Raw genomic sequence first — 18,767 nt, forward strand, 5'->3', positions numbered from 1 at the left:
ATTGGACTTGATTACCGACATCATTTACTTCAATGATACAGTTCTATCATCAGTAGATGGAATCAGGCGACTTGATGCTTCACTAAGCAAAGGTAATTGAGTGTTGTAGTAGATTCACATTGTCAAAATTTTATCAGCACTACTTCATTTGTTTCAATCCCATGTGTTTTACTTAGGGCGGTCAACGCAATGAGCAAATTTGATGTTCTGTTTGTTAAGATCTTGTCTATTCAATACACAAAAAGGTCAACTAAATGAACATGAATAAAAATAATTTTGATGGTGTAAAGTGACACTAAATAATTATATAAGGAGATCCTATAAAAAAATGAATCACCAGCACCTTAAAATTGTTTAACGTAAATGATCCGCTATAAAATACAAACATGCTCTTTAATCGGATCGGCCTTGTCAAGATTTGAAAACACAAGAACGTGCACGAACGAGAAATCAAAACTTTATTCTCCTTTTATTAGATTGAGATGAATACCAACAGAGAATACAGATGAAATAACCATGGATTTCTTGCAAGCGGCATGCGATGCCTTCTCCGAAAGGCAGACTCGCAAGCTTTGGGCGTCTAAATACTTGAAGAGACACCAAGTAGGGGAAAGGCAAGGTGCGATGGTAGATGCTGGTCAATTTTGGTAGATCCCTGAGGATGAACTCCTTAAGTCTGGGAAAGACTTCTCGCTCTTTGATCCCGTCCGGAATCTGAGTCAGATGGAAACCAGGAGAGCTATCAGTAATGCTGATGAGAGGTGGCGAGCTCTTCAGAAGTACTATCGAGGACGACTGACGAGGGGTGATGACAAAGGAGGTGGTACACGGGTCCTGTGCATACTCAGACAATCACCATGGACGTTAGGGACCAAGAACCAAGGAAAAAGTCACCGAAGTAGGCCCTCCGACGCTCAAGTTAGGTACTTTCCCAGAAACACAGTAAAACCCAGATAGTAGAAGACAGATGCGAAAAAGTTAGTGAATGTACCTGCGCAAGGGAGAGGACACCCTTTTTATATAACCATGCGTACTTCGGTCCTCTGGCAAGTGTCAGGGAATGTCAGGTGTTAGACCTTGTCTGGCGGTGAGTGACACTTGACATCCTCTTATAGGTCGGAGGAAAGTTCTGCTATCAGCGAGTCACAGATCGTTAGAATATACCCTGACACATAGCAGATATTCTCTGACAGGTGATTACGATTCTCTGATTCTGTTGTCGTTTTCATTGATCGGGCATGAACAAGAGAACTCTTGAAAACCAGCAATCGACGAGCCTGACCTGGATGTATTTGAATAGTCCGCCTTATCCTGACCAGGTGTATCAAGTTCTTATATAGAAGTCTGCTGTAAGAAATCACGGCTAGTAGAGATAGTTTCTACTCTTCCTTCACTGTTCCTTATGTTACCAGTCTGGCTTCCCGATTTGGACATCTCGACCCAGCAACCATTCTGGAGTCCCGACCTGGGCATCTCGACCGAGCAGTTAGTCTGAATTCCCAACCTAGTCATCTCAACCGAGCAATTAGTCTGAATTCCCGACCTGGACATCCCGACCGAGCAACTAGTCTGAATTCCCGACCTGGGCATCTCGATTGAGCAACCATCCTAAATTCCCGACCTGGGCCTCTCAACCGAGTATTAACTGGCCAGCGGCTTTTAACAGTTATAGCCCTTCTGTGGAGTGATACGCCTCCTCGACCTCTGACTACCACGTCATCTTGACTTCTGACTGTCACGTCCCTTTGACTTCTGAATGTCACGTCCCCTTGATTTCTGACTGTCATGTCCCCTTGACTTATGACTGTCACGTCCCCTTGACTTCTGACTGTTACGTCCCCTTGACTTCTGACTGTCACGCCCCCTTGACCAGACCCTACCATTATGCACCGTATCACAAGTCTCTCCCTCAAATCTAGTCGAATGAGGCTTATGACCGACTAACTAGACCGAAATCCAATTTCACCAAACCTTATTACCGAGACATTAACTACTTCTCCTTTTTTTCTTGAGAATTTATCATGCTATCAGATGCTGCTCCATTTCCCGGGTGTTTGGGCTGCTGCATCTATCCCCAGATCTAGGAATACGTATTGTGTCCTTGAATGCGGCCTCCCTTCCCAGATGTCGTTGCACGCCCCAAGGAGAACTCTTTACTTCTATTTCTTTGAGAAGAGCCATTACCTCTCCTACCCCTATGCTTTCCTTAGGCTCTTTTACACCATGGCAAGGTTGCAAACATAGTCCCATATTGGAAACACATGGGAAAGATCATGAGTTTATAAGAGAAAAGATATCTCCATTGGCATGAGGCCTTTTGGGGAAAGCCCAAGAGCAAAGCCATGAGGGTCTAGGCCCAAAGTGGACAATATCATGCTATTGTGGAGATATCTAAATTTTTTTCGATCCTACAATTGATATCAGAGCCCGGACTGCCAGAAGGTTTAACCACCGACTGTGCACAAGAGTTATGGTCTGATTAAGCCATGTGGGTACAATATTGACCTCGAACAAAGAAAGTGGGGGCTCCTATGTTCGGATCAAGAGGACCATACACCAGGCAGGAAGTCCTAGTTGAGACTAGGAAAGGAAGTCCTATTTGGTCGGGTGGGCCGAGGGGCAGGAAGACCTGGTGGGTCGAGGATCGGACGTGGGAAGCCTATGGTCCTTTGTTTGAGGGGAGGATTATTGGGGTTGCAAGGTTGCAAACATAGTCCCATATTGGAAATACATGAGAAAGATCATGGGTTTATAAGAGAAAAGATATCTCCATTGGCATGAGGCCTTTTGGGGAGAGCCCAAGAGCAAAGTCATGAGGGTCTATGCCCAAAGTGGACAATATCATGTTATTATGGAGATATCTAAATTATTTTCGATCCTACACTGATGACATCTCATCTTTATGCCAACAATTCACTCATCTGACTCGGTTACTCGCCCAGAAGAATGAGACCTTATTAGAGATAACTCAGAGTAGGGACCTTCAGTCTTCCCTTCGTCGGGAGATGGAAGAACTCTGGTTGGCCGCTAAGTTTTGGACCCGAGCTGAGGCGACCTTGAAGCGTAAGACTTATGCGGATCTAGAGAGCCAGACTCACTTTATCACATGTATGAAGATAAAACATGAAGATTCTTTGACCTTTCTTCAAGAAGAAAGTCGGCTAAAAGATGAAACGAACGCCCAACAACATCACTCCCTTCAGCATATCCAGACGGAACTGGGGCGAGTACGAGTCCAGTTGGAGCAAGCAGGTCAAGCAAATCACTCCAGTTATCAGTGCCCACTTGACCCGGCCAACTAAAAGGGGATTTGGCATGACTTGAACTACTAGTATGATAGTGTGTATTTCGGAGAATATCTTCTGAGCTTTATCAAATAAATGCAAATCAGGCTGTGTTGTAACCTTTGTTCATGCTTTTTATCTTGTGTTTCCTCCCTTCTTCAGTACTTCTTCTTTGGTGTGACCTTTCGAAGCATTAAAATTTGCGTCGAGGTGAGGGTCTAGACTCGTGACCGAGAGGTCGTTGGACGTGAGAGCAAGTTCACTTATAACTTGCACTGGGGCGAGAGTTTGGAACCCGATTGAGAGGTCGCTAGGCGTGAGAGCAAGCTCACTTATAACTTGCCATGAGGCGAGAGTCTGGAATCCCGACCGAGAGGTCGTTGGGCGTGAGAGCAAGCTCACTTATAACTCGCACTGGGGCGAGAGTCTGGAATCCCGACCGAGAGGTTGTTGGGCGTGAGAACAAGCTCACTCATAACTCGCATTAGGGCGAGAGTCTGGAGGCGTGAGAGCATGCTTACTTATAACTCGCCATGAGGTGAGAGTCTGGAATCCTGACCGAGAGGTCATTGGACGGGATTTGTACGAATTCCGAGGAGATTGGGGTGATGTCAGCATTGACCCCACGGGTTGCGCCCATCCAAAGACGCCGAAGGAGAAAGTTCCCAAGTATAAGTCCTCAAGGTGCCAAACAACCTAGGAGATCAGCCCTACGTGGACCGATCAGGACACAACCAATCCATTGGTTGATCGGGCAATCAGTCACCAGACTAGTCCAGTCAGTCGGACTTGCAGCCTCCTTCGACTAGACTTGAGGGGGAGGCACGTGATCCGGTGGTAAGGTGGGGCCCGCCCGACATAAGGTCAAGGTGGTCAGCGCCTCGGGAGTTTGTTCGATCGGGCGACCCATCTGCTAGATCGGCGCGGGGAATATCCCGCTCGACACTACGACAGCTCGGTCAGATGCCGAGCTTCCGACGCTCATAAAGCAAGTATGGAAGGACGAAGGTCGAGCGCCGCCCTGCTCGGATGAACAGTGGACACAACCCCGACCAAACAAGCACAACTCCCTCTCTCGACAGGACCTCCTCGTCTTGTCGAGCGAGGGAGTCGGGCAGCAGATCACTGATCGAGTGGACGCTCGGCCCAGCCGTGGTATCACCCTGACGACAGACTGGCCGATCGGCCCTTTTGCTCAGCCCAATAACGGACAAAAGTTGTAACGACCCGGCCCCTCGACCCCCTTGGGCGGCCACACTAGCGGCCCAACCTTGGTCCCTTGGACGGGCACAATGGCAGGCCAACTTGCGACCCCTTATGTTGTCAACCGACGACTCTTCGGCCGTGCCGTTACTCACAAGGACTTCCCACTCCTGACCAGTGGATTTTTGCCTTTCCCAAGATTCGAACTCTAGATCTCCAGGTTAAATACTAGAGTTTATGAATCCTGGTAGCCAAGTGAGCGGCGCTCACTTGGCTACCAGGATTCATAAACTCTATTACTTATCTTGGAGGTTTATAGTTCGAATTCTGGGGATTGGGGAAGGCAAAAATCCACTGGCCAGGGGTGGAAAGACCTTGTGAGTAATGACACACGCCTGAGGGTCGTCAGTCGACGACATAAGAGGTCGCCAGTTGGCCCGCTGCCTTTTTATTGTAACGACCAGGCCCCTCGGCCCCTTGGGCGGCCACATTAGCGGCCCAACCTTGGTCCCTTGGACGACCACAATGGTGGCCCAATAGGCGACACCTTATGTCGTCAACCGACGACCCTTCGGCCGTGCCGTTACTCACAAGGACTTCCCACCCTTGGCCAGTGGATTTTTGCCTTCCCCAGGATTCAGGCAAAAATCCACTGGCCAAGGGTGGGAAGTCCTTGTGAGTAACGGCACGGCCGAAGGGTCGTCGGTTGACGACATAAGGGGTCGCTAGTTGGGCCGCCATTGTGGTCGCCCAAGGGACCAAGGTTGGGCCTCCAGTTGGGTCGCTAGTGTGGCCGCCCAAGGGGCCGAGGGGTCGGGTCGTTACAAAAGGAGCAGTTGGGAATATCTTCCTCGAGACCAGTGTCGCCAACAAGCGGCATGGTTGGCGGCAGGGTCAGACAGAGAATCGTACGGTGGAAGCTGTTGGAACCCCAAGGTTGTTTTGGTGTGATCAACAAGTTAAGTTAGGTCCTGCGTTGTTTCTAACCTTGTGTCTAAGTGTGCAGGAGCTTAGGAGCACAGGTACTCGAGCGGAAGACGCAGCTAGCGAGAAGGACGGCACGCTGTGCGTCCGAGGGACGAGGTACTGCGGAAGAGTACACCGGCGGACGAGAAGGAAGTGCGCGCGGAGCGGAAGATTGCTCGGGGGGCAAGAGACGCAGCTAGCGCGAAGGTCGGCACGGGGTGCGACCAAGGGACGAAGTCTGCGGATGAGTACGCTGGTGGACGAGAAGGGACACGCGGCAATTCTGAGGGACAAGAAGCCGGAGGGAAGCACGCTCGAGAAGACCGGAAGATGGGTTCGGGTGAGCCCTATTCCGGATGTCAGAGATCACCCAAACAAGCGGAGCCGGAGCAGAAAGACCCGGACCAGAGGCGAACTGAACCGGAGAAGAGAGCACGGACCAAAAGTCAACAGGGTTGACTTTTGGCTCCGGGGCGCCCGGAACTGTCCGGGGCGCCCGGAGCTGTCCGGGGCGCCCGGAACTGTCCGGGGCGCCCGGAACTGTCCGGGGCGCCCGGAACTGACTTTTTCCCAGGATCGAGCTTTGACTCGATCCAACCGTTGGGGGATAAATTTTTTCTCCCCCAGGGCGCCCGGAACCCTTCCAGGCGCCCCGACCAAGGCTATAAATATAGCCTTGGTCCAGAAGCTTTTCAACAATCACGATCATTCTATTTTCAAACACTTGTGTGCTTTAGTTGTAGTTAAGCTTCTATTTTCTGTGCCTAAACGCTGTAAGAGGCTTCTCCGCCTGAAGGAGTTTTTGAGCTTAATCTTCCTTGGATTAACAACCACATCGGTTGTAACCAAGTAAACATCTGGTGCCTCGTCTTTTCTTTTATGCTTTTATTTATCTGCTTAATTCATTTTACAAGTGTTAGCTTAATCGTTCGAGGAAGGGTTGTTTGTTTTTAATTGACAGGTTATTCAACCAACCCTTTTAGCCGGCCCAACGGTCCTACAAGTGGTATCAGAGCCAAGGCGCTTCAGGAGGACTAACCACCAAACGAAGCAACGAATTGATGGTCGGAGCTAGCGACTACCCACCAGCATTCGAGGGGGAGCTTTCTTCATGGAAGCAACAAATGAAGGTATTTCTTAACTCTGATATTGGTATTTCTCTAATAATGAAAACAGGTTATGAAGCACCGAAAGACACGAACGGAGAGAAAATCGGCATACGCCTATGGAACGAGAAGCAACGTGAAGAGTCCATGGCGAATGCTCGTGCAGAATTTCACATTCTAAGTGCAATACCAACTAAAGATTTCGACAGAGTCGGAGAGTACAAAAGCGCGAAAGAACTTTGGGAAAAGTTCTTAATGCTCTATGAAGAACCGGTTGAAGTCGTCTCCTCAATAGACATCGAGCCGTCATCAGAAGAATCCGAGACGGAAGAAATTACTAAGACAGCCCCAACAGCCGAAGTACATCCCGAGATCGATGAAGGGGGAGAATCTTCGGAAGAAATTAATTCGATAGGGGGAGAACCAACGGCCGACGAGGTAAGTAAGGTATGACCTCTACCCTCTGAACAACTGGTTCAATTAATCAAATTACCTGAAGATTTTTGCGAACCAAAATTTGAATTATCTAAAGAACTTTTTGGATTAGAAAATCTTCGGTCGAATAATTGTTGCAAATTACAAAATATTTTTACGAAAGAATTATGCAACTTAGAAATATTATCGAAAACTTTTTCTGGATCTAAAAATTTCGAATTACAAATTACTTTACTGAAAAAGTTTTGTGAATTAGAAATTGATTCATCAAACAAAATTTTCAGATTAAGAAATCTATTATTAATAGATTCCTGCAAACTCTTATTGTTAAAAAATTCTTGCAAATTACAAAATATTCCTTCAAACGAATTTTGTACATTGCCGAAAGAATTTTTTATATTGTCGAAAAATTTTATCAAGTTAAAATCTATGCCATCTGAATATTTCTGTGAAATTGAAATTCAAAAAATAATAGAAATTAACATGATACAAATTTCTGCATGTATAATCTTTGTGGCGTTAAATCTAAAAAAAATTGATTTAAGAAATTATGATAAGTTAAAATGGAAATTTAAAATTTTCTGATAAATAGAATTAAGAACTAAATAAATAAATAAATACATAGAAATTTTTTAAAATGTTTAAACTTTCTTGCATAAAAGTCTTTTGGGCTTAAAAAGTTTTTTTTTAACTTAGGAACTTTTCAAAAAAGGCTATTGTTGACTTAGAAATATTTTAACAGACAACGTTTCAAAATTTTCTAAGTCTTTAAACCCTTAGAATTTTAAACCCCATTTTATTGTGATCAAAGGGGGAGAAGGAAAGTATAAGTCTAGGGGGAGGTACAAATTGAAAATTAAAAATTTTCGAAGTTTAATTTTTTCTATCTTGTTGCACATTATTGCAATAAATTGTTTAATTTCATATCTATTTTTGACCCTACCTTAACTTGGGTTGATCACACCAAAAAGGGGGAGATTGTTGGAACCCCAATGTTGTTTTGGTGTGATCAACAAATTAAGTTAGGTCCTGCGTTGTTTCTAACCTTGTGTCTAAGTGTGCAGGAGCTTAGGAGCACAGGTACTCGAGCGGAAGACGCAGCTAGCGAGAAGGACGGCACGCTGTGCGTCCGAGGGACGAGGTGCTGCGGAAGAGTACACCGGCGAACGAGAAGGAAGTGCGCGCGGTGGTTCCGAGGTACGAAAGCTGGAGCGGAAGATTGCTCGGGGAGCAAGAGACGCAGCTAGCGCGAAGGTCGGCACGGGGTGCGACCGAGGGACGAAGTCTGCGGATGAGTACGCTGGTGGACGAGAAGGGACACGCGGCAATTCCGAAGCGGAGGGAAGCACGCTCGAGAAGACCGGAAGATGGGTTCGAGTGAGCCCTATTCCGGATGTCGAGATCACCCAAGCAAGCGGAGCCGGAGCGGAAGACCCGGACCCAGGCGAGCTGAACCGGAGAAGAAGACACGGACCAAAAGTCAACAGGTTGACGAATCGTCCGGGGCGCCTGGAGTTGACTTTTTCTAGATCGAGCTCTTGATCCAAACGCTGGGGATAAATTTTATCCTGCGCCTGGAACCCTCAGGGCGCCACCAAGGCTATAAATATAGCCTTGGTCCAGAAGCTTTTCAACAATCACGATCATTCTATTTCCAAACATTTGTGTGCTTTAGTTGTAGTTAAGCTTCTATTTTCTGTGCCTAAACGCTGTAAGAGGCTTCTCCGCCTGAAGGAGTTTTTGAGCTTAATCTTCCTTGGATTAACAACCACATCGGTTGTAACCAAGTAAACATCTGGTGCCTCGTCTTTTCTTTTATGCTTTTATTTATCTGCTTAATTCATTTTACAAGTGTTAGCTTAATCGTTCGAGGAAGGGTTATTTGTTTTTAATTGACAGGTTATTCAACCAACCCTTCTAGCCGGTCCAACGGTCCTACAGAAGATTCTACTGTCACGTAAGAGATATGCTCGAGCTAGTACGGTATGACGTCAAGCACGCTTTCCCGACACATCCTTTCCAGGTATGCTCTGAAAAGCGTGCACGCCTTGGGAGCGTGCACGTGCCCCCCAGGGGCCCTATATAAGGACCCCCAAGACTTTGACGGAGGTAAGTTCACGACTACTATAGTCATAGTTACGCTGCTGCTCTTTTCTCTTCTCTACTTCATTCGTCTGCTGCTAGTGATTCGCTTGAGCGTCGTAGGGCCATCGCGGGAGAACCCCTCCCTGGCTCGGCACTAACGACTTGTGGTTGCAGGCTTGGTTCGTTGGAGGCTCGTCATCTTTAGTCTATCTCCAGTCAACGTGAGCACCACCTCCCCAGCGTCTGTCAACTCGACTCTCGGACAGGATCACTGGTGATGCACTTCTCTATCACGTAGCTCGCTATAATTCTGGAGGTACTCTCGGAATTCTTGGGTAGAGCCCATGTCTATTCATGCAGGTGGAGGAGAGTCTTCATCTGACCAATTGACTGATGCATCTCCTTCATCCTCAATAATCATGTTGTGCACAATAATGCACGTATACATGATATCCCTTAAGTCATTTTGGTACCAAGATTGCGCAGGACCTCTAATTATTGCCCAACGAGCTTGGAGCACTTCAAATGCTCGCTCAACATCCTTTCTTGCAGCCTCCTATCTCTCCTTGAATTTTTTCCTTTTAGGATCCTCGGGACACAGAAAGCTCTTCACGAATGTAGTCCATTCCGGGTATATACCATCTGTTAGATAGTATCATTTTGTATATGATGTGCCATTTACCGTAAAATTAACATCCGGAGCATTTTCCTGTAGGACGACGTTAAATAACGGTGATTCGTTAAGAATATTTCTATTGTTACACGACCCTGCGACGCTAAAAAAAATATGCCATATCTACAAGTCTGCAGACGCGACAACTTCAAGAATTATTGTTGGGACGCCATAATCGCCTCTAGTACACTGGCCTTTCCAAGCGCGGGGCAATTCCTCCACTCTCAATGCATGCAATCAAGGCTATCCAACATTCCAGGAAAGTCGTGTCTCTGCTCGCGCATTTGAAGCAAGCGTTGAGTGTCAACAGTATCGGGTCTTCGCAAGTATCATGCCCCAAACACATCGATCATACATCGACAGAAGTTGATCAAGCAATCAAGGGCAGTTCTCTCACCCATCCGTACATACTCATCCAGAGAGTCGGCGGGGGATGCATATGTCAATTGACGAATAGCCGCCGTGCATTTTTAAAGTGGTGACAAACCTTTCCTTCCAATTGTGTCTCACCTCCACTAAAAATACTTTGAATGATCTGTCAAGACATCGACTATGCGAATAAAGAACTCTCTTTGCATGCAAAATCGTCGTCGAAAGACTCTAGCTTGAAATGTTGGAACATCCGAGAAGTAATCTCTGACAAGGCGAACATGCCCGTCTTCACGATCCCGATCGATCCACATATCTCCGATTTGTAGCTCTTCGAGAACTTCGAGTTTCTTGACGTCTTTGCTCTTCCTGCTCAAGTAGTGTAATCATCGTTCGATCAACATCATCTTCCGCATCTTCCCACATCTCATTTTTCCAAAATTCACGGATATTATTTTCAACCATTTAGAGTAAGGAGATAGAAATATTATGATAGAAATATTATGATAGAAAAATTATGGAGAAAGTTTTAGATAGTGAATACAGAAATGAAAAATGTTAAAAAAAATTAGTCGTTTTTTTTACCGTTTTGTAAAAAAATAGTCGTTGCCAAATGATCGTTGGAAAAAAATTTTCCAATTGAACGTTGCCGACAATGAACGTTGTCTTCTTCATTAATTTTTTTTTAAAAAAGATAATGAACATTGTCTTCTTCATTAATTTAAAAAAAAAGTTGTATATGACTGACACAGTGATTTACAAATCCTCAATTTTTATCATACCTGTAATACCATTGAATTTACAAAACCTAATTGGATTTATAAAACTCAACTTCTTGAGTTTTATAAATCCACCGTTGCAAGTACCCCTAAGAAAATAAAATGGAGAGACATGTAGCTGCAACATCAACAATATTTCCTTGAAGGGGCTTGAAGGGTCCCACGGGGTTATCCGAAGTGGTTGGGGCATAGAAGTTTGCCCAATGAGAATGTGGGTTCGAATCGCGGCGGCAGCAAGGGCGTAAATCCTTTATCCTCGTGTCTCTCAGCCCACTACGCCCTTAACCCCTTCGGCTATCATGATTAACCCTCCTCGTGATAACCTTGGGTAAAATCCACGGAGATGTTAAGGGCGAGCGTTATCTCCCTTTGCACAATTGAAGGGGCTTGAAGGACAAAGCGACAGATACAGCAGCAGAAGCAGATCAGTTGCTCATTTGTGCTGCTCCTTTTCCTACACGCGCTTTTGCTTGTATAAACTGAGACCGCCAAGATGAAGTGCCACCATACCACGTCCGTGCGTGCCGGTGCATGGCACCGGACACATCACCGAACGGGAAGGACAAATCGCGGACGACGAAAAATTCATCAGCGAGTCTCTCTCTTTGGAAAAACAGTACATATGAATTCTAAAATTCTAAAATTAAAAAGGGAATAGAAGTTCATTTTTTTTAAAAAATTCAGATATCAAACTATATAAATCGATTAATTTTAAAGCTGGTCAATTTAAACTATAAAAATATTTTATCAATTATTAAGATAAATTTAAAAATATAAATGACTGGTCACTTCACAGTTAACTAGTGTTCCAAGATTACTTTCTCATGAGAGGAAATTAATTTCGTAGTGCGTTATAACTAAGAATGGACGTGTTGATATTTAGTTAATTATGGAAGCTTTTTGTCATTGTACCTTAGTCCGGGGTTGCTTTTATATTCTTATTTTTATTTAGTTAGTATTGGCTGATTAATTTCAATCTTGAAATGACCAATTGGATTTTACGAAAATTTTTTACTATGTAAATCCAAAATACCAACGAAGCCCAACATGTCAGCGTTATCATCTAATATATAGATGTGCTGATCAAACTGGAATGCTCATCAGATATAATCCTGGTATGGTAATATTAAATTTAAATAGTAAAAATAATAATTACGAATTTATAAAGCACATGTTTTTTTGCTGTTCAAATCCAGCTAATAAGCTAATATAAATATATTTTCTTGTCATTGATCTCAGCAATACAAAGAAACGAATTGATTAATCCATATTTAATTAACCACTGAATTAAGCATGATAAATACTCTAGGTTTGACAATAACTTCTAAATTATGTTATAAGATCAAATTTGAACCTTTAACTACAATCAAATTTTTCATAGCAAATTATTGGCCCAAGGTGTAGCACAGACGATGCACGCATGACATGTCTGACGTAATAACCAAGGATTGTTTATCAAAAACTGACGATCTGAGATTTATACTACTATACACCTGATGTCTATATATCTATATGTACCTCCTTGCATATCTATAGGATCGTCACTAAAGATATTATTAATATAGTGAATCTACATTTAATAGTAAATTGTTATGCATAAACTACATGCCAAGAATCATACTGTAATAACATTCTATAATTTAAATAAGAATGAAAAACATAGTATAAAATATATACCTAAAATACTTAAAAAGCATTCAAATCATCTGGTATGAAAACAAATATGATTTCATATATTTTATCATAAATATAGAACTGGCACCGTCTTTAGAATCGATCCACGGATATGGAAAAAAATAAATATATATATATATATAATTGAAAACGTATGGTAAAGATGTTAATCTCATGTTATGATATCCCAAAGATCGAACCCTGGTAGGGATGGATCCAGTGGAGGGGGGCATCTCTCCTATCGGTAGTGGAACCCCAAGAATTATAAAATTTCATTGATATAGATGAAGAATACCGTTTCTTATTCTATATAAAAATTATTTTTCTATTCTTGAATTCCTAGATTCATCATTGAATCCTGGACCTCTCGGCACATGATCATACATCCCTAACTGTTCATATGTTTTATCATGTTAATACAACAAATAGCATAAACGTTCATATATCATGAATACCAATTTGCAAAAGGAAATCTCTTAAATACCATAAATGCTCAATAATATCTTTTTTCATTTATTATTTATTTTCGCTTACTTCTTATCCTCTTTTTTTTTCAATGTAACAATTTTCTGTCGTTCATTTTTTAATAATTCAAAATGAAATCTTGTTCATTCTTTAAAAATTCGGTTGGTTTTATTATTTTTTTTTTTTGTCTGTTTATTCAACTTATTGATGGGCTCCGCCCGGTTTAATTGAACGTTGACTAGTTCGCAATTTTGTCTCCAGAAATTCATACACACTCCAGTGGACGCTTTTGTTTTTTACTTAAAAAAGTCTACTAAACTTCCTGATCGATACAAAAGTTCTGAAACGCCAAAAGGGATTTTTTTTCAAGTTTTTTTTTAAAAAAAACTAAAAACTATTTAAATGAGTGTCTCACTTTTGACAAAATCAAGCTTACATATTACAAATTAATATAGAATGGAATTTAGAAAACATTTAATGATTAAACTTAGCTTTTTCATTCAAAGATATTAATATTTTATCTAAAGTATCTAAAAGTTTATTTACTAATTATTATTATTTTTTAAAATCATGATATTTAACTTTTACCATCCACACGATTATCTTAGAAGCGAATAATTTGAAAATATCAAAATTAATAGATCTGGGTAAAATTCAAAACCTTATTAGGATATTAATTTGTTTTATTTGATGTTTTTTAGGTGCAAATGAATTTACTAATTTGCTTGCCTTCCAAGAATATTAATGTACATTAATTATTTTTTAGATTAAAAATATATTTTAGTTAAAAAAATTGTAAAAAGGAAAATAAAGAACAAAAGAAATATAAACGTGGGACGGTTCATCTACCCATGTTTGTGCATATTCCTGGCAGCCGATCAAAATATATTCCTTCTGAGGGAGGGACTGCGCTTCGAAGTTAGAACGCGATTCCCTGCTTGCTTTACTCAACTGACCCTAGAAAAGGACCCCGGGAAGAGGAGGAATAGTGCAGAAACCAGCGAGCAATCGAAGGCTCTATCTTCCTCCCAAGCAATGGCAGGAAAGGAGGTTGTAACCCTCGAGAGCTTGAGGAAGAAAATGGCAGATTTTGCAAGGGAGAGGGACTGGGAGCAATTCCACAGCCCCAGAAACCTCCTCCTTGCTCTGGTACTCTCGTCTCCCTATCTCAAAATCTCTCCTTTTTTTTGGTTTGTTCTTTGGCATGCACTTGATGAGACCAAAACAAAGGATTTTGTTTTATGCCCATAGCATAAGCCTTCTCTCTCTCTCTCTCTCTCTCGGAAGACAAAGTTTCGAGATCATTAGATTGATTGCCCACCCTTATCTAGCCGAAAGCAGGAAGAAAAGTGATAAAAATAAAAATTGATCCTTTGTGTTTTAAACCCTAAATCACCACGCTGTGATTCTTAATCTTCATGTAATTGTTATATCTTCACAGGTGGGAGAGGTTGGGGAGTTGTCTGAGATCTTTCAGTGGAAAGGTGAGGTGGCCAAGGGGTTACCGGACTGGGGGGAGGAGGAGAAGCAACACCTGGGGGAGGAGCTCTCTGATGTGCTGCTCTACCTTGTGAGGCTCTCAGATATGTGTGGGGTGGACCTGGGTGAGGCAGCCCTCAGGAAGCTGGATCTCAATGCCGCCAAGTACCCAGTCCACCTCTGCAAGGCCTCCTCCATGAAGCGCACCTACAATTCTTCCGGTGCAAACGAGAATCCCCAAAGTGGAGGAGCCCCAGAGGGCTCTGGACTCTGAAGCACCATCTAGGATTCTAGGTTTTTACTAAAGTCTTCGTGTGGTTGATATTGTCTTACTGTTTTTGCATGGCGTGGGCACCATCTGGGTTGGTGGTGCAGCCATTGCTTACTGGGAAGGCTACTTGACAGAAGATACTTGATATCACTGCTGTTGCTTATCTTTTACACTGCTAAATGCTTCAGAGATGAAACCTGTTGTTATGATGTCTAGGTTTCTCTTGGTGGAATTCGTAGCTGATGTACACTAACTTCTTCCCTCTTACTTGGGTCCTACAAAAGTAGGGCTGGTCAGAGAAGTGAAGCAATCCAATCAAGGACACTATTCAGAGGCTTCTTGCTGCCATTTGGTACTACTAATGCTAAAAGGAATAATTTTTTTAGGTTGGCTGTCCAATTAATTTCTTTTGGCTTCTGATAGACTGTTTGGCAATGTTTCTGCAATTATAATTTTGTTGATCAGAGGGCCCTTCGTCTGGTGGCTGTTTGGTCCTGAAAAGTCTACATGCATAATTGACCTCTGAGTTAAATTTGGACTGAAAGATGTTAAAGATTGAAATTTGAACTCAATATTATTTAGCTAGGGAAGAATATACCAAGAAGATTATGTCCTGATAATTTGCTTAGGGACTAACAGTTACCTTATAATACTGTTTACTGCACAGTGTTTTTTGTCATCATGAACTGTGAGCCTTTGTTTCTATTTGGATCACTTGAAAGTAACCAAATTGTGTTTTCTGTTCCTTGTTCATCACCTTAGCAAGAAATTAGAAGGCTCCTTGTTGTAGATAGTATTTTTAGCCAGCTAATGAACAAGCTCATTTATTGTCTTGTGTCGGCTAGAATCATTTAAAGCATCCATAGCCAAATCTAGTTAAAAGGTATACAGTGGCCAAGTTTTTACTAGGACTGTCGAAGAACAATGCATGAATGTGCCTTTACTTTCTTAAATGTACAGCTTTTCTAAGTATAATCTTTTTATTATTATTTTTTATTTTTGTGTCTATGATATTCAAGTTATCAAAGATTCTGCAAATAAATTGCTTTCTTGTTAAAACTTTTATGCTATTGATTTACCTACTACATCAATTTCCATGTAATCAACTGTGGCTTGTGTCTTTACAATAACATATTTACCATGGTAAGTTATTTTTCTATTTGTTGTTTAACAAAATGGTAGTAATGCACTTGCAAAATTATTCATTTTCTAAACGTAGAATGTGTGCTGAAAATGAATGTGATTCCTGCAAATACTCAACCGCAACGTTTGACCATAAAGTTGGGACTCACAGCTTTTTACTAGTATTGTGTGCGTGTCTCTTAATATCTAAATCCCTCCATTACCTTGATTCTAAAGCAAATTATTATTGGAGTTAGGTTGAGTGGATGACTTGGCCCCAGGACATTTAATGACTTGTGGTTGGTATTATTGGAGTTTGGTAGAGTGATTGCTGATGTTTAATTATTATTTTCTTGACGTACTTAATATCTTGGCTTGATTAGTTTATGGTATTCTTTTCTGATCGAGTTGATCCTGAAGCTTTAACAGAGGATGAGTGAGTGGAAAAAGTGGGGGAAAAAATGGTAAAGATAAACAGGTTTGTGTAAAATTATGTCCTGTTTACTTCCGAGGTATGAAGAAATGCTTTAACATTGCTTTCGTCCACTTTAATTTGTTGTGTACTTGGCATGATAATTCTGTGGTTGAGATTTTTATCTGGGACTTTGTGGTAGTTTATGTTGAATTTGCTGTTAAATGAAGGATGGATTAAAATTTGAAGAACTGGGTTGGATCCTAGGTGAGTTGAACGTTGGATTTAATATATCTGAAAGTTTGCTTTTATTCTGACCTACTGTTTGATTAAACAACTATGATTTATGATATTAAAACCAAGCGCTTTGTACTCCGGATGAGGGTAAATATGGAGGGAAGAAGGGGAAGGCGAGAAGAGAAAGGGAGTGGAGGCGGAAAGTATAATCTAAAATTTTATCTTTTAGATTTTGCAAACTGGAAATAAAATATTTATATACTTAATTGGTGTAAAATAAAAAATAAATAACAAGTAGAAACCATACAATAATTGAACAATTGAAGAGTGTTAGAAACGTGGGTGTTAAAAATAGAGTTTATTTTTTTAAAAAAAATTAAGCTCTGAAACAAATCTCGATGATAATTGAAAGTTGAATACTAAGCATGGTGAAATTTTCAGCAGGCAAATCGGTAGTGTTCTTCTGACTAATCACGTTGGATGTATGGAGGCATAGAATTGTTTTATTGGGTACGGATTGATTCTCACGGATACCTCCCTTCTACATGCCTTGGCACGTGCTATGAAGGGACGTTTAGAAAGAGTATTATATTTATATATATATATATATATCAATGGATACTGAACATATATATTGGATGTTATCAACTTTTATATTAATATGGATTCAAATCTCGATAAAATTGAGATAAATATTTCTTTTATGTGTTAGTTATTATTTTAAAAGTTAGTAATCATTCGTGATTTATCTTTTTCGTGTTGATCCTGGGACGGGTTGACGGAAACGTTGAGGGCGAACGTATTCATCTTTTGCCACTATGGGTAAAAAAGGTCGTCATGGGATGGTACGATGATTAAAATATGAGATGTTATTATATGTGATTTTGGGATCAAATTTTAGTATGTTTTAACATGTCCTCCCTATTGAGATTCAATTAAAAGTCTTATATTGAAAAGATTTAATAAAGATTATGAATTTAAAAAGGATATAGGATATCTTCATTGACATGAAATTTTTTTGGGAGAATTCAAGGGTAAAGTCATGAGAATGTAGGTCCAAAATAGATAATATCATCTTATTATGGAGATACGTGGACATTCTTTGATTCCAACAAATGATATTAAAAAGATAGTTTATTTATAAAATTAGTGTAACAAAATCCGTACATCTACATTAAAAATAATATATTTTTAAACATTAATTTTCATAGGAATTACGATTTCTTCGAACTTTTGTTAGATGACAAATGGTATTAGTTTATGCCAATTAATGTTGAGATGATCGTATACACGATAAACGGCTCATTAGTCTAGTATTTTAAGTTAATTGTTCGTTAATAAAAAGTTATCCGTTAATTTATTAAAATTGCCGTTCGCACGATTTCTCCGAGTTGCAGACATGATTCACATATCCCTTTTACCTTTTTTACATTACGTTTTTTCCCTTCTCCTCTCTGATTACCCAAATAGACAAAAGAAGAAGATTAAAGCTGTGGTCACGTACGGTTGATGCATTCTATCTTCATCCCACATTTGCCTTCAATCTCCACTTTCTCTCAATCGCATGGGAGCTGTTGTGGGGATATGGCCCTTCTTGTCCATGGTTTGAGTTGGCGAATCTCATTCATGCACCCACTGCCGCCCGAAGTCACCACCTCCCCGCGTCACAGCCTCCCTCATTCACACGCTCCGTGTGTTTCGGTGCGTTTCGGGGGAACCTCGCTTGAGTTCCGACATAATAATCAAAAACTTCTTTTCCATTGGACTTGATTACCGACATCATTTACTTCAATGATACAGTTCTATCATCAGTAGATGGAATCAGGCGACTTGATGCTTCACTAAGCAAAGGTAATTGAGTGTTGTAGTAGATTCACATTGTCAAAATTTTATCAGCACTACTTCATTTGTTTCAATCCCATGTGTTTTACTTAGGGCGGTCAACCAATGAGCAAATTTGATGTTCTGTTTGTTAAGATCTTGTCTATTCAATACACAAAAAGGTCAACTAAATGAACATGAATAAAAATAATTTTGATGGTGTAAAGTGACACTCTAAATAATTATATAAGGAGATCCTATAAAAAAATTGAATCACCAGCACCTTAAAATTGTTTAACGTAAACGATCCGCTATAAAATACAGGCATGCTCTTTAATCGGATCGGCCCTGTCAAGATTTGAAAACACAAAACGTGCACGAACGAG

At 41.3% G+C, this 18,767-nt stretch overlaps 1 protein-coding gene across 1 annotated transcript; it reads left to right on the forward strand.

Moving 5' to 3' along the window:
• Nucleotides 1-8,979: 8,979 nt before the first annotated feature.
• LOC122019008 (dCTP pyrophosphatase 1-like) lies at nt 8,980-14,998 on the forward strand. The gene is made up of 3 exons (XM_042576520.1): nt 8,980-9,017; nt 13,843-14,188; nt 14,481-14,998. The coding sequence occupies exons 1-3, from the start codon at nt 8,980-8,982 to the stop codon at nt 14,790-14,792; spliced, it is 696 nt and encodes a 231-aa protein (XP_042432454.1). The 3' UTR covers nt 14,793-14,998.
• Nucleotides 14,999-18,767: the final 3,769 nt, after the last annotated feature.

Source organism: Zingiber officinale, chromosome 9A, assembly GCF_018446385.1.
Source record: "Zingiber officinale cultivar Zhangliang chromosome 9A, Zo_v1.1, whole genome shotgun sequence".
NCBI classification, from domain to species: domain Eukaryota; kingdom Viridiplantae; phylum Streptophyta; class Magnoliopsida; order Zingiberales; family Zingiberaceae; genus Zingiber; species Zingiber officinale.